Source organism: Engraulis encrasicolus, chromosome 6 (assembly GCF_034702125.1).
Source record: "Engraulis encrasicolus isolate BLACKSEA-1 chromosome 6, IST_EnEncr_1.0, whole genome shotgun sequence".
Classification (NCBI taxonomy): Eukaryota; Metazoa; Chordata; class Actinopteri; order Clupeiformes; family Engraulidae; genus Engraulis; species Engraulis encrasicolus.
Window position 1 is genome coordinate 36,123,369 of NC_085862.1, and position 17,500 is coordinate 36,140,868.

The following is a 17,500-nucleotide window of genomic DNA, read 5'->3' on the forward strand; positions in this document are numbered from 1 at the left end:
AGAGAGAGAGAGACAGAGAGAGTGAGAGAGGGAGAGAGGGAGGGAGAGAGAGAGAGAGAGAGAGACTGAAAGAGAGACAGAGACAGGAGAAAGAGAAAGGCCTGCCATTCCCCTCAGTCCCGCTTTGTTGGAGAGAATGACTGACGCTTTCCAATGAGTCGAGATCGTTGGTAGTGTAATTGACACTTGACCTTTCCTCTCCCTGCTGTGCTACCAGCCAGTCAAGCTGTGTCAGAATGCTGGCAAAATGCTACAAAAGGTGGCCAGAGTTGGCTCCTCTCTAGTGTGTTATGTGACAGGTGGGAGAAAACACGACAGGCCTTTTTCACCTGCGCTAATGCTGAGGTGGGGAAATAAAATCTGTGCATCATAAACAAAAAGGTGAAAAGTGCATGCACATCATAAATGCAGCAAAAGTTACTAAACAGAAATGGTGAAGAAAAACAGAAATTTCAGCTTGCTTACTTAGCGTCCAACCTTGGGCATAGGCCACTAAAAAGTGCTCTCCAGCACTCTGCAGTATTCTCCTCACGCATATACCTGTACAAGTACTCTGAGTATATACCTGTAGACATATTGGTGTACGGTATAGCTTCCTTCACCAGATAAATTTTTAAAAACTTCATGCACCATATACAATCTAACCATAATGAATGGCTTATTCATTATGGTTAGATTGTATATGGTGCATGAAGTTTTTAAAAATTTATCTGGTGAAGGTGCCACAGGTCAACAGTATAGTATGCCGTATGATTACAAATTCTACTGCAGTAAGAAGTCAGAGGGCGTGCTGGCATTTCACACTTTCCTCTGAGTATAAATAGGTGATGGCAGCAACCTGACATGTTTCATGGAACATAGCTGTTCATTTGAGAGAAATGAAATGTGTTTTTTTTTTCTTGTGCAGGTCTTACAAGAACTTGTGAGGTGGTTTGAAAACAACCAATTATAGCAATGTATGAGGAGTAGTTAGCCACTGGTCGTTGAGGCCAAGAGCTAGATTGATATCCTCTACTCCATGGCACGTGTTTTCTTTTATTTCCCGGCTCTGGTAAAGACATAACACCTCTGGTACATGAGCGGAGATATCTTGGACTCATGGATCATGGTGAGAATAAATGCTTCAAATCCATGTCCAAACAATTTGACATGCCTCCATGATCTCAAGAAAAAGAGGGAAAAGAAATTGGATGTCGGATGTTACTCCCAGACTTGGAGTGATATAGAAACAGATTGTGTATCGTGTTTTTTTGTTAGTTGCACAGACTCCCACAATGTCTATTTCAATCTCTGTTGATCGCACAAGTTTGAAGGCTGTTGTTCATGCATGTTGCAGTGAATTGATTGCCCTGCTGACTGGAAGTTTCTCAGAACGTGAATCAATTTATCTGTCTCCTTTACATAGGTTCAGCTTCTGGTAATGGCATTAAGGGGGATCATAAAGAGTAAAGAAGTCTATAGTAAGACTGAGAACTCTATGCCGCCATACAAAAGCAAAGTGTTGTAACTGTAGTAACATATTTTGACAACATTGAGTTAGACTGAAAATGGTCTTCATCATACCTCCTTGTGACTCAGGCTTATGATCCAAATGTGTCCTGCTTTAGAGATATTGCTATGTCAAATTTGCAGTAACTACAATGCACTATTCCTAATACCAATGCTTTGAAGACTGTTTGCTCAGTTTCAATGTTGGTGTAGGTACTGCACTTTTCCTAGGCCAATATGGTTGATAATATATTCCAAAAAGCTTTGGTGTTCTCATTTACAATGTTGAATATATAAGTGCTCAGCTGATATGCAGTCAGCAGTCATTTGGAACCAAACAACAGGTTTGAACAAAACAGAAACATTGAAATTATGGAGACACATTGGAATTATGCAACTATAATTATGGACTGTATGGAAAGAAATTAGAGCAAAAATGACAATGGAATCAGACAGTATATTGGAATACAATGTAATCAGACAGTTCCTTTTTTATAACTGCTTCTCTTCATTCAATTGTGTTTTTATAGTTTGCGCTAGTGAGTGGGCAGTATGGAAAGTAATCAGACTGAAGCTGCAAGGAGTAGAACTCGCAGGCCGATAGCAAAATGCAGAAGCTTGACAATTGCATTACAGTGATTTCATTGATACAAAGTAGTGCTACCCACATGTGAAATTCAGAAGAAATCAAAGAAATCAAACTGACAATAAATGCAGAACAAAGTTGATGAAACATTCTATGCAGTGCAATGGGTTCAGACAGTATTTTTTTTATATATATAAATGCATCTCTCCTGGCCACACTTGCACCGAAAATATGATATCTCCCCTCTCTGACTGAACTGGGTGACTCACTGATGGCCCATTGCCTTACTGTCAGCTCTAAACTCTCTGGCCATTTTTCACTACCATTTCCCCCCCATCAGATGGAAGGACATTTCATTTCTGTCCTCCGAGCGGCACAAAATGTTTCTCTTCCGTTGTTTGTCTCATTTTTTTCCATTCCATTCTGAGGGCACTCAAAGGGACTGGTGTCCTTGAAAATATTAGAAGATGAGCAGTGGCAATAGCAATGTTCCAATTTGGCCAAGAATTCTACAACGTACATAGTTCTAATAAAATGATTACGTGGGCGAAATCATTGACGTCATATTTTTTTCCCCTCCCATCTCGTTAGTAGAACATCAACTGCAGTAAACTGAGTCTTGACATTATTTGTGTAAAGAAATACTAGTTACAGCTAAAGGAAATTCTTTTGTTGAATCAAAAATTGTACCTTGTGTGTGAAAGTAACCTTTCCTTACTCGTTGGTCTCTTGTCATGACCCCCTTGCATAGCTCAGTTGTAGTGTTGTATCTATTCATGATTTCCATTCATTTTACAGAGTATATTTATATATGATGACCCCGCATCTGAATTGCAGACTAATTAGCCACATTGAGGATGTTGACTTTATCATTTCCATGTTCTGGCATACAGTATTTATGCATGTATAGGCTGCCGTGCACGCACACACACACACACATGCGTGCACGCATGAACGCACACTCACACACATGCACACACACACACAGAATGCTAAATTGTGCCCAGACCAAAACAAAAAGACACGTTTTGGCTTTTTGAATGGAAAGATTTGAAACCGTAATTAATAGTTTATCCGTCTGGGATCTCCCTCTGGGATAAACTATTATCATCATGTTGTCATACAGTAGGATTGAAATCCTATGACAAAAATACTGTCTTGTACCCTGCCATCATCAGTGGGAAGTCAGTTTTACAGTAGCACTGCTGGTCTGATTATTATTATCCTTGGTTTGTGTGATATTATTGGTTTGTTGATATCATATGGCCTTTCTTCACTGAAATACACTTTGAGATAGGTATGCATCTGTGTTTACAACACAGAGAAAAGGTGTTTTCCACTTTTTAAAGGAACATGTCATCTCAGAAATATAGTCTGCCATGTAATACCATGGCCATGAATGCACACTCAGTAAAACATTTTTTTAAATGCATTCATTAGTTCACAATTTGAAATTTGGATTAATCATGTATGCATACATCTTCGTTCTCACTGGAGAACGGTCTTCTCGTGATCGAGAGGCTCTCGCAGGAGAGCGGCTGTCCACGCAGTGGACCGATCATCAAAGTGCTATACGTGGTCCACACGGACCACTGCACACGAGAAGCTAAAATAGTTAGATTACGCGGCACATTGGGCAAGATCGCTGGCCGTGGTGCTGAAGTACTGCCAATGCAGAGAAATGTCTACACGGCAGACATTGTCGAGCTCGGGAGTACTGGCAGTATCTGCCCCAGCAGATATGTGTAAGGTCTGAGCGGACACCCCCCGGCCAATGATGGTCAAAGCAATGGGGTACGGTGAACTGAGAGAAAGCCAGACAAATCGACAGAACAGCGACGGAAGGGAGTTGAACAGGGAGATGAAGAGATGAAGAGAAAGCAAATTTCTGACTGAAGACATGTGAGCAGAGAATTAATGCAGTGTAGTTACTTAAGGGGCGTTCCAATTTTGAGTGCACTGTAATTTACACAGAATGATGGCTGAGAGGAGAATGAGATTCAGGCGGGTAAATAGGCGTGCCTATCTTTTCGCGCTGAATTCCGACGAATGACAGTTGAGCAGAGAATATTATGCAGGTGGTCATTAGGGCATGTCAAATTTCATCACACTTCTCTCAAACTTTTGTTATAAAACAAAACGTGCATTTCATGCGTATGGAAACTTTGCAGAAACCTGTGACAGTGGATGGCATGGCTGTCTCATAGAGTTACCCATGTATGTTGTGAATGATCTATAAAGAGTTGCAAGAAAAGCTATTTTAAGAGAGGGCCCCTAGCACTTCAATGTGCCTAATGCTCCCCTCTACAGCAAAACCTTTTAGACTACTGCATCCCACTCAGCAGGAAGACAAGTGATTGTAAAGACACAGGGAGCTTGGGGAAAGTTTTCATGCACTGCCTCAAGCATTATTTTTGCCCTTTGACAACATATGGTCATGACATCAACGTGTAATTGAAAAAAGAAAACGTGGCTGTGAGTGAGATGTAAACATATTTGAGGCAACTATTACATTTTTTTCCAAGTATTTTTTGGGGCTTTTCAAGCCTTTATTATGAGATAGGATAGTGAAGGACAGACAGGATGTGAGTTGGGATGAGAGTCAGGGAAGGGCTGGCAAAGGACCCCAACCAGGAATCGAACCCGGGTCGGCCACGTAGCAGACGAGTGCCCTACCGTTAGGCCATGGCAGGGCTGCAACTATTGCATTTGTTAACCATTTTTTCTCCAGCATGACATCATACGATCCATCAGACACATTGTGCTCCCACCACTGCTCGTTTTGTTTGGATGTTTCAATGTGGCGTGTGGCATCATCAGAACCACTGTGTGGCCCATTCAACAGATGTTGTTTTTTGTGTTGGTACTTCTGTCCGTGGGTCCTTTTTTTCTATTCATTTTTATTTTTTGGCACTGCAGTGATGTCACAATGTCCCTACTGAGCGTCTTTGTTGATAGCGAAACTCCATTGTCCCGTCAGACAAGAGGCAGGACAAGGAAATGGGGCTTGTTTACGTGAATGTTGGCAGCGGCGCGGACACATGAAAGGCTTGGCTTCCCTCCGCTTTGCTCCATCCTAACATCATCCCCACACCACCACCCAACTTCCCCTTCACTAATGTAGCCTCTGGAGTCAACATGTTGAGGGGTCAGAGCACCAGACTCCTTTGGTGCTGCCATCAGAGAGAGGCTCGGCTCATACATATTCAGTGCTGTGGCGACTTGAAAGCGGACGCAGCCGCAGCCTGCTCTGGGCCCCGCATGAAACAAAACAGTGACGCTAGACGTCAGAGTTCTGATAAACCGCTTTGTCGTTTATTATGGATAGGCATGGGAATGAATCTCTCACCTCAAACCTCTGAACATCATAAAAACGGGAACTACACCTTCTCTGTCAATATGTGCAGCTGCTTCTGAATGAGCAACCAGTAGGCTATTAACAGAGTCTTAAACTTAACTTGTGACCCAGGAGCGGTTAGTAGCGTAGTTTGATAGGGAGACAATTTCGACAAGTCAATACTGTATGCGAAATGGCAGCACCTGTCAGTGGAATTGTGTCAAGTCAGTCGTGCTGCACTGTACATGTGGCGGTAGGTCACTCGAGTTGTGCTTTGCTTTGCTGTTGGTCTGAGGTCAAAATGAAGAGTGTTCTGTGAGCCTTTTAGCAGCAATGCTCTTGTCAAAGGCGCCATCCGTAGCACTGTGCAAAACTAATGACGCATGTTGACGCAATTGTCACGTCATCCACAACAAATTTACCTTATAGACGATATAATTGATTTTGAAGATTTTTTCCCAAAATTTCCAAGTATGATATGTACTATAGTAGGCCTATAACAGTGTGGTATTTATGTCTGAGGATCAGGGCTTGACACTGGCACCTGCCAACCGGCCAAATGCTGGTAAAACTTGGTTGTGGCTAGTAACAATTACAGTGCCACTAGCCAATTTGGCGGGTAGCTTGACATATCAGAATAGCATATATTCTGCATTTTACGCCTTGTGCATCAATTGTTTCTATTTGAGTTCAAGAAAAAGATCAGTTACTCAGTTTCTATTTGTTTCATTTATTTCCATATAGAAAGCTATGCACTCATATGCTTGCTTTAACACCTCATCTTCTGAGGTTAGATGAACAGCATCATGATGAAGAAAATGTGTAAGTAACTTGTAAGGCATGTACTAAGCAAAATAAGACAGTTGTTAAGCATGTATTCACAAATGTCTTGTTCATGCACAATAAGGGATTTATTACCAATATAACCTTAGTAAGGACCTAGTAGACCTAGATTTCTATGTATGTGTAAGCAGTAAGGGCCAGAATACAATGTGTATAAGCTCCTGGTACACTGTGTGAACAAACCCTGAACAGTGTGAAAACAGATGTGGAATAAGGGTCCCTATTCTAAAGTGATGCATTGCGCAGCCCAGATGGCTTAGGGCCCCCGCACTACCTAGGGCCCCCACTCTACGCAAGCAAAGTGTAAGAACATTTCAGATTCTACACTAGTCTCAGTAGGTATGAAGATCTCACTTATTCTACTCATTATGTTGGTGAGTAATTGGAAGCATTATATAGCAAGGATTGGACGTAAAGTTATCAATGACGGTGGGTGGTGAGATGTCATTTTTTCATACACCAATTAGTTTTAATTGTAAAAACCCTGCAATAAATGCAGAATATAACGATGAGTAATAGTTTGGAAGCGAAACTAAGCTATTCCTTTCTGATAAATAAGTTAATGTTTGAGAAACTTAGCTACAAGAAGTGCAGTGCATGATGGGTACGCCCTTAGTCAGAAATGCAATGCATGGCCAATGCAGCAATGATAATATTTCTGTTGTTACGTACATGGCAAATTGTTTGGATAGCAACTAAATTTCACAAGTGAGGGGAGGAGCTAAGGACGTAGGCTCAGAGCTGGGTAGGTTGTCTGTTGGCCTAGATTGCGTACCCATCATGCACTGCACTTCTTGAAGCTAATGTTCTCAAACATTCACTTAATTATCACAAAAGAGTAGTTTAGTTTTGCTTCAAAACTATTATTCTAATGTTCTGCATTTATTTTGGGTTTTTTTTACAATTAAAACTCAGTGGTACATAAAAAAAAATTACATCTCACCAACCCACCGCCATTGACAAGTGTACGTTCAATCCTTGCTATATATAGGCTCTTGTTACCTCCCTCTCAATGATATGAACAAGAGAAAACTAGATGACTCGGTTGGGTTAGTATTAATTATTTGATATACCCTTACACTTTGTAGATCGGGGGGGCTAGGTAGTGCAGGCCTGGGTGGTGTGGGGGCCCTAGGACTTTGGTAGTGCAGAGGCCCTGAGCCATCTGGGCTGACCAATGCATCACTTTAGAATAGGGACCCTTATTCTGCATCTGTTTTCACACTGTTCAGGGTTTGTTCACACAGTGTGTCGGGAGCTTATACACATTGTATTCTGCCACTTACTACTTACTAATAAATAGAAATATAGGCTTACTGGTCCTTACTAAGGTTATATTAGTAATAAATCCCTAATTGGGCATGAACAAGACATTTGTGAATACATGCTTAACAACTGTCTTATTTTGCTTAGTACATGCCTTACAAATTACTTACACAGGCATTAATATTGTATGTATTAGTGCTAATAGATGTGTCCCTAAAATAAAGTGTTACCAAAAAATAATTTCAAATAGGCTAGTAGAATAGCTGAATGGCTAGTGACTCAGAAAAACCACTACCCACATGGCAGGCAAGCGAAAAAAAAAAAAGTGTCAAGCCCTGCTGAGGACAGTCTACATGGCTACTCATGCCTATTGTATTTGATGTAAATCTGCTAGGGGAGAGAGCTAAAGTCAGTCTACAGTACTTCTGTGTGTTGATAAATCAAATCTGTGTAAAGTAATACAGAAATGTATTGTAGCGCATCAGGATGCACTGAAGAATCTAATCGATTACACAATAATTGTATTCAAATCAAATTGTGAGATATACGTAAATGAATACTCACACCTCTACTTCTCTGTCTGATCAATCACCTGTAATCAATCCAGTTCTGACCGGACAGTTGTTGGCTATTATGCCATATAAAACAAAAAGGCAGTAATTATGCTGAGCTCCAAAACTTTGAAATGATTTTGTTCTTCAAACTGAGTAGTTTTAGGTAGAATATTGATATGTGGCTGTTTTGTTACGTTATGTTACATTACCACATTCTTTGCAGCTCAATCATTTTATTTAAGTTCATCTTTTGATTATATCATTCAATTCAAAATAAATGTCTTTTTGCTTTGTATGGCCGTAACTGTGGTATAAAGAAAATATTACACATAAAACTCATCTCTTGAACAGGATTTCTATCCCGTTTACTCTTTATCAAAACTAGGGGTGGGCATAGATTAATTTTTTTAATCTAGATTAATCTCACTGTAATTATGAAATTAATCTAGATTAATCTAGATTAATCTATAGCAAAATGGCTCATTCAGAATAGGCACGATAGCGAAATAATGCCGAAAAAAACCTTGGGGTTTCTTAAGACAGATGGCGCATTAGACCAGAGCTTTTTTTCCAAAATGCATCTCATCTTCAAAAAATGGTCATGTTGATACTTGGAGATGAAAAAATCACAGCAATATGTGTAAAGTGTGTCCAATATGTTAGGAAGCATTTACAGTTATAAGATACTGAAATTTCAAAATGAACAGCGCTATAAGTTGTAGAGGCAAATACAGATAAATCTATCAAACATTTAGGCTATTTAAACAATATTACCTCAACAATTCAGCATTTCTAATGGAGAGAGAGAGAGAGAGAGAGAGAGAGAGAGAGAGAGAGAGAGAGAGAGAGAGAGAATCTGCCACTGACTGTTAAAAGGAGCAGCGGCTCCTTTAAGAGAGGGAGCTCTGCGCGTAGTAGGCACAGCAGCCCTCAGCAGAGCCAGGCTACTGGATATGCCTATCTAGAACCTACAGCACTGGCACACGGCGATTTGACAGTTGTTCTCAGAGTTAGAATGCCAGATGAGTTACAACTCGACATGAATTCAGTTTGCAAAAGAAAAAAAGTCAAGCGCGACAACCGCGAGGTTTATTACCGTCGGACATGAGAATATCTCACTGAATCGCAAATGTGCGCGATTGCAACACAAACATTCAGCGAGAGTAGATATTGACAGTTTCAGTTTGACAATCTTCAAAATGCATAGGACTATCACACGGAATGTTTTGCAATTATAGCACAGGCAAGATTTCTGGAAGTTGTTTATGTATTCTATGCAATGCGTGAGGAAAAGTAGGCCTAGGCTATGTCGGGCAGGTAGCTACTCACACACAATAATTTATCTCTGCTTCACCTCAAAAAATAACGTCTCTTTAGTCTGCCACTTATGAAAAAGCACTCAAACAACAACTACCACGGCAGAGGGATTAATGTTTTCAGCATGCAAAACACTTCATATTTAGTAGGTCTGCTGAAACAACAGGTGGAGAGAGGAGAAGCGACTGGAGCGCAGTCTAAAAGCGTCTGTCAATTAAACGCTATGGTGACGTGCATACCCAAACTCCAAACCTATATTTTGAGAATAGATTAACGTGCGATATTTTCTTTATCGCGCGACAAGAGTCTCACATTATCGCAGCACGTTAACGCCGATAACGGCCCACCACTAATCAAAACCTTAACGGATTTGTCCCTAACATTCCATCTGCTTATTTAAGCTACTGTAACTTTCAGGAGGCGTGTGGGTGTGAAATGCAGTATAGCTCAGATGTGTAAAACTACTGTAGGTTGAAGAGGAGATAGTAGAGAGGGGTTCAAAACTACATTTAATGAATCGGGGGAAAAAACATCCTAGCAATCCTCCCTCATCCTTCTTCTCTCTCCTTATTTTTTAAGCTATTCACCAGGATGAATAGCGCACAAGGTCACTCGCTTTGATGTCCTTGGTGTGACTCTTGTATCTGCCCACATCTCCATTGTTAGAGAGCCTGATGATTGGGCCACGCCCACGCTAACCCTGCCATAGAGTGCCTGTCACGATTCCCACAGAATTATGAGGAGGGGAAAGAGAAGGCGACACAGAATTGCTGGCATTGGCATACCAAAGCCACAACTCATATCTGACAGGATATTTTGAAAAAATATATATGAATGTCAGAATTACACACACAATTCTGGCTGTCACAGAGAAAAGCCACACACTGCACACAGAGGTGACAACACAAAGACAGGTTTTGTTGCTGCTTGCGTAAGACATCTGAAACCGTGCATAGTTAAAACTCCTGCATTTTAAAGACATGCCAGCAGGTGCCAACAGCAAAATTGACCACATTCTTGTAAGTCATGCACCCTTTTGTACTGGATTTAATGTGGAAAAAATTGTCTCTGCTTTCTTCACAGAAACATGTTTCCTGCCAACCTTGTGCAAGCTACTTTTCAACAGGTAAGAGCTACTGACATTGACTAGAAGAATGGGACATGTATTCATTTTATTTACTTATACCTCCTCTTGAGAGACATGTATGACCTAACAGCTACCATTGTGTTACGTTATGTCACAGGAACAAAAGATCACCATACAGGCTGTTGTGCTCGGAGAAGAACAAGCACATCTTATTCTAACATTAAATAGCTTTTGCAATTGCCACATGCAAGGGAATTATGAAGAGCCACTATACAGAAACATGTGGCCCTGCCTCAATGATTAATTACTGTGTGTTTTCTGATTACATGGAGCGGGAGGCTATTTCGTTAGACTAGGATTGTGCAGCTTAGTAGTAGTGGGGCGGAGGTACTTGATTAATCCTGAAGGAAATTAAACTGTCTAGCAGCATGTACACATCAAACACATGTCATCGACACACCTACACATGTCACCTACACATACAGTATATTACAATTGCACATTGTGTACGATTACTGCACGTACACTAATGCAAATGGGTACTGTAGATAGAGAGAGAGAGAGAGAAAGAGAGAGAGAGAGAGAGAGAGAGAGAGAGAGAGAGAGAGAGAGATACGAGATGCTAAAGACAGTCCTTCATACAATTATACCACATGTGCACAATGACTGAATGACAAGTCATTACGACAAAGTGAAGTTGGAAATGTTAAAGGTGCAGTGTGATGCAGAAGTATCTGAAGTGTCAAGCTTAGTACATGTTCTTCTTTTATTAAAGCATACAGTATAAAGGGCCGAGTTAAAACAAAAAAAAGACTTTAACATGTATCACCTCACTCAGGTTTTGCGTACCTGTAATTCAGAGCATGGCCTGGAGCCTGAAACACAAAGTCTTTGGTATGAAAAGAGATTCATTCAGGGGGATGTGTCAAGATCCATGAAGGGCTGTAATGAGACATGTCATACAGGTATAGTGATGGATATTGGCAATCCGTCAGTGATAAGTGACCCTAAAAGGAATGAAATGAAATATCCAGTTCACTAGATATGCATGTATGGATTCATGTTATTCCCTCTCAAGACACCCAATGATGATGATTACTGATGGATGATCACAACTGGACACCTCCCATGCATTATTCATAATGTTCCTTTGATATGATAAATATATGGGTTTGAACCTCTAACATGATATTTTCACTGATAGCATGAAAGGCCTTGCCCCCATTAGGGTCAGATGTGCAATCTCTGCACTGGCAGTCAAATAATGAGTCATAAGCACAAGAGGTGTTGACTTGTAGGAGTGCATGTATGAGAACCACTATGTATGCCCGAATCTCATTTGAGTTGTGGGAATGACGAGGAAGAGACGCTGTTACGCAGCTAATGGAGCTGTTTCAGCAGCAAGCTTGCCATCCATGGCAATTTGCAAATCAATTTAAAATGCTGGCCTCTTGGAACTGTGTGGTAGCCTTAGTTTATTTGGGGGGAGAGAGAAAGCCTAATCTAGTCTAGTTGCAGTCCACACAATATTTGCAAATCACATATGGTTTCATGGAACGTTGCGGCCTGGCACTGTCAGCTTGTCATTGCATAGCAACCATACATTGACAGTATATATAACTGTCAATGCAACCATACAATGTGACAATTCGGAACTGCTTTGCCTAGCGGCGGTTGCCAATTAATGATAAAGATAACTAATATATGTTTGAAAATGTATTCTGGTGTTTTTGTTGGAAATGGAACTATTGTATAAAAGCAATATTACCCTTGTGGTCGGGATGATGTTTACAGGCCTCGTCCCGGCCGGGTGCTGACGGCACTCAGGCGTGTCTGTTTACATCACAACCCCCCCCCCCTCCCCCACTTGTATCATATTGCTAAACTAATACAGCCTGCACCAAACTAGTCCGAGCTCCGGAACCCCAATTTGATTGTGTGTTTTATTGCCCTTCCCCAAGGCTGATGTTGTTCTTTTGCCACATTCCGTCCACAAAAATAATGAACCATTAGTATGCCTAAAGCAATTGCAGTTTGAATTTGTAGACATTCAGTACATATTTAATCAACAAGTCGTTGCACAGCCTCCATAATTGTTTTTCCGAAGATTTTTGAAAGTCACTGTTGTGGTGACTTTAAAATCAACAAGGTTTTCTGAATTTGTTCCCCTCCAGTCACAAAGAACAGGATCTACGCTGTAGATCTGTTGAAGAGCTCAAACAAAAAAAGCAAATAACTAAGTAAAAGGAATGGGAGAATAACATTTGCTGATTGTACTAATAGCAGAGTCAGCCATGAGAAATATGGATACTGTAACAAAGGAGAGCAGAGCCGCCCTGCCCAGCTTCAAACCCAGACCTCTGGTGTCCTAACCAGGGGCTCTGAGTCTGACCACTACATCAAACACAATGACAGTGACAGTTTAGGAAAGGTTTAGATCCAGGCCACCTGGCCTCTGTGTTAAGATGTGTTATACAAACATATACAGTATTGTAGATTGAGCATAAATGTACCTTAAGCGTCATATACTGTATTGAAGCGTTGGGTGTAAGACTGGGGTTGCTAGGATGATCACACCATCATAGACATTCACATGATTGGGGGGAGGCCTATATCAAGTTAACAAATCAAGTAAAATAACACGTCAACTGTAATTGTTTCAATTGACGTGTTATTTTACTTGATTTGTTATTTTAATGCAACTGTGTAATTTTAATTTTGTAACTTGAGCCGCCACTTGGCCAGGACACCCTTGTAAAAGAGGTTCTTAATCTCAACGGGTTTATTTTTTCCTGGTTAAATAAAGGTTAAATAAAAAAAATAAAAAAATATATATACTGTACATCATCAGACATGTTCAGATCAGCAGCAGAATGACTCTTTTCCACCTTCCATCTTCCATCATCCACCCCCAGTATCGGACCAACAGCGTGCCAATCATGAAGTCACCGAAGCCCACGGTGAGCCAGGGCCTGGCAGCCAGCACCACCAAGAGACCCCTGATCTACGGCATCCAGGACGACAACGGAACCGACATCCAGAACTTTCAGCTGGACCTGACGCCGCCGCCCGACGTGGTCTTCCGCACGTTACCGGGCACGAGCGATGGCATGAACGTCCTTGGAATTGTAATCTTTTCTGCCACCATGGGTAAGTATGTACATACGGTAGTGATCACAAACCGCTGCGCAACAAGAGTATACATAAGTAAACATACAAACAATTCATAGAGGGTGATACGGTGCAGTATTTGAGGGTGATGGAGGGAGACAAAGGTTAAATAAATATGGCTGTCAGATGATCTGGTGACCTCCAACATCATATGGAAATGACACACGAAAGTCAGGTGCAGTGGCCATCATGATCACTCACACACACCCGCAAATCGCAGCACACACTGAACACAACTAAATTCAACCGCATTGCATTTAGGTACAAGCCAATGACTGTATACATTCTATTTTCAACCGTTGATTTGCAACCAGAACACCGGATTTCCTGGCTGGAATTGGCAAACGGAAGCACCCCCATTTAGCCTGGGAACACCCATACTGCACAATGCAAATACACAATGGTTTCGATCTGAAAGACACTCACTTAGGTCATTAGTGATTAGGTCTGGTGGTAACCAGGCAAACCCCCACTCACTCCGACTCAGAATCCGGTTATCTGATCGCAAATCGACAGTTGAGCATTCTTCAACTCCATTTCATTCAATAGAAAGGAACCTTTGCAGTACAGTCATTGAATGTGTGTGTGTGTGTGTGTGTGTGTGTGTGTGTGTGTGTGTGTGTGTGTGTGTGTGTGTGTGTGTGTGTGTGTGTGTGTGTGTGTGTGTGTGTGTGGGGGGGGGGGGGGTTGGGGGGGCAGAATTGATGAGCCTTGTGTGGGATATTGAATTTGCTTTTACGTGAAAAAAAAACCCCTGAAAGTGTGTGTGTGTGTGTTGGGGGGGTTGAAGGTGGTTGTATTGAATGCCACTATTGTGCGTGCCTTGGGCATTGTGGTGACAACAGATTCTGTTTTTTTGTGTCCAGGTATCATGCTGGGAAGAATGGGCCCGAATGGGAGCGCCTTGGTCAATTTCTGCCAGAGTCTGAATGAAGCTGTGCTGAAGATTGTTGCCATTGTCATCTGGTATGGCTTTCTTTTTCCGCAATCAAGTAATTAAGTTCTTAAGTAATTAAGAGGTATTTTGAGGTTCAACAAACCCCACTGAAGACCTTCTATGGCTTTCTGATTTCATCTGTTGTCATGTATGGTATAGTATACATGGTTTCTAAATTTTGTTTATAACCTGACTGCGCGAACCTAGCTGCGCACAACTCAACCTCTGATTGTTGGAAACCGCTGTCGCTCAAAAAATTAGCTCACGTGGTTGGCTGCCAGTGTCCCAGTTGCCCCTCCTCATAACATCGTGTTGATAAACACTGAGAACCCATGTATGGTGTGGTGTGCTGGGACAGCAGCTGAGGCAAAAAACTGAATAATCTGGTGAGGAAAGCTGGTTCTGTTCAGGGCTGCAGCCTTGACCCTGTGGAAGTGGTGGGGGACAGGAGGATGATGACAAAACTGTCATCAATCCTGGGCAACATCAACCATCCCCTGCATGGAACAGTGGCAGCCCTGCTGAGCCCACTGAACAGCAGACTCCTGTACCGAAACTATAAAACAGAAAGGTACTGTAGGTCCCTCTGCAGTAAGACTGTACAACAACAAGTCCCTGCAGTAGCCATGGTGATGATGATGATGATGATGATGGAGATGATGATGATGATGATGATGATGATGATGATGATGATGATGATGATTATGATGATAACAATGCTACGCAGCTGTGACTCCCTCTTTTTTTTTTTTTTACTTTTTATTACTTCCTTTTATGATGCTGCTTTAAGCAATTTTACTAATTTATTTGGACAGAAATATCAAACAATTTCTATAACATCTCTCTTTTACATCTCCATTATATATTTTTAACTTCTTGGTCCTTTGTCTCTATGTATGTCCTCTACTTTTGCACAAGCTGTATGTATGTTACTGCTGCAACACATGAATTTCCCCACTGTGGGATGATAAAAGGTGTATTTACTTACTTACAATGACTGTATGCACCGCCATAAGGACATTGCAAGGATACAGCAAGAATCAGCATCAGTGAGCTTATTTTCTCCTAAGAGGCTCTCTCGTACAGCTTTTAACAATCTTCAACAAGACTTTTTTTTCTACAGTCCAGACGCATGAGCCAAATTCATGCCCCTTTTTACGTAATAGCCATATCATTGAAATGCATGAATATATTTTTGCATAATATCATGTGGTTTCATTGATTCTTCTCCATCTTTGAGGTTCTTTTTTGCACTTAATTGCACTTAATTACATGGGAAGCAAACTAGGTCATAGATCACACTTGTAAGCACTCTAAAATGGGACATGAAGCACAAATGGTGATATGATGACCTACTTAATCGAAGGAGATGCAATTATGAAGACAGACTTCTTTCTGACGAAATAACTAATGTAGGCCCTACTCATTTTAAAAAAGAAGAGAAAAGCAATATTACATTCAAAATTATTGATGTGTGACGTTTGAGAGAGCAAGGTTTTGAGAGCAAATATACATATTTAGATAAATGTTTTATGTTTTACATGCTGTATTGCATTTTGTTTAGGGAAGAGTTTACTGTATGCTTCATGTACATTAACCCTCTAGCTACCAGGATTTTTTTTGAATAGGTCAGAATTCTACCAGGAATTCTAAGGGAAAATTATCATTTTGGTCATAATTTAAATAATGTCAAATAACTTGAAAAGAAATGAAAAGTGTCAATTACAAGTTACTTTCATATTAAAGTAGAGAAAACACACTTTCAAATGGTATATCATTTATGGATAATTAATTGTTCAGTATTCTCATAGAGTGCCTTTGATGTGGATTAAATGATAAAAATGTGATAAAATCCGATATTATCTAGTCCTATCTATTTATATATCTATATATTTAGGCCTATCTATCTATCTATCGATCTCTCTATCCATCTATCTATCTATCCTTCGTCTATCCATCCATCCATCCAGGGTCAAAGTTGAACAATGATCATGTGACGACAACAAATGTCGCTCACCCAAAAGTCCTGTTTTCAAGCGGTTTCAAGCGGTATAACGGTAATGGACTACACTAGCTAATAATGTTTGAACTAAACCATGCCAAAGACGTGTAAGGATAACCGTAGAAGTGTCCGCGATAGCAGACAGGACATGAATGAAGCTGTAAGGAAGTTTCCCCTCCCAATTTGGCACAGGTAAGACGCGCCAGGCATCACAGACTACAACATGATCTAAAAATAGCCTAAATAGTCATAAACATGTGCTGTTGACCATGAAAATAGATCGAAGAGGGTTGGAAGTTTTCATATCTAGTGTATATTGGTTGTAGAAACAGAATGGTTGTGTTTGTAGCCATCCAATCTCGGACGGCCGTCATTTGAATTGACCGCAGATTGCCAAATCGCATAAAGCGGCGCATCTCGTAATAAAATCTAAAATACTGAAAAATAATATAATATAAACATATAGTTTTTATACTGAAAGTATATCGAGGAGGGTCTGTAATATTGAGCTAAAGTGTTTGAAAGCTGGAAAAACTGCATGATGACGGCCGTTCAGCCGTATTTTCATATGAAAATATTCCGGCCGGCCGCGGCCGTTCTGGTACAGATCCAGCCGGACGTTCACGGCCGTTATGGTAGCTAGAGGGTTAAGGCAGGTCAAAGTCCTGGGAGTTGAGGTGGGCAAAACATTACAGTGAAGCAATGAGTGCTGTCTGAGATGTAACATTAGCGTAAAAGAAGCGTAAATAAAGTGCAATAAATAAAAAATAGTCCATATTCCAAAAAATATCCATGCATGCTCATCCATGCATGCTCATCCTAGACACTGACGAAGGCAACAACCGAAACGTTTGTCTTTTCTTCTGCTGCTATTTAAAAAATTAAAAGAAGAAAAGAAGAACCCGAGTACGA

The 17,500-nt window shown here is 40.8% G+C and overlaps 1 protein-coding gene across 2 annotated transcripts in view; it reads left to right on the forward strand.

Moving 5' to 3' along the window:
• Positions 1-17,500, forward strand: part of slc1a7b (solute carrier family 1 member 7b) — an 87,709-nt gene that overhangs the window by 53,119 nt on the left and 17,090 nt on the right. For both annotated transcript variants that reach the window (XM_063201418.1, XM_063201417.1), the window contains exons 4-6: positions 10,475-10,517; positions 13,394-13,628; positions 14,516-14,615. In XM_063201418.1, the coding sequence (XP_063057488.1) occupies positions 10,475-10,517; positions 13,394-13,628; positions 14,516-14,615 (378 nt within the window). The remainder of the gene's footprint in view (positions 1-10,474; positions 10,518-13,393; positions 13,629-14,515; positions 14,616-17,500) is intronic.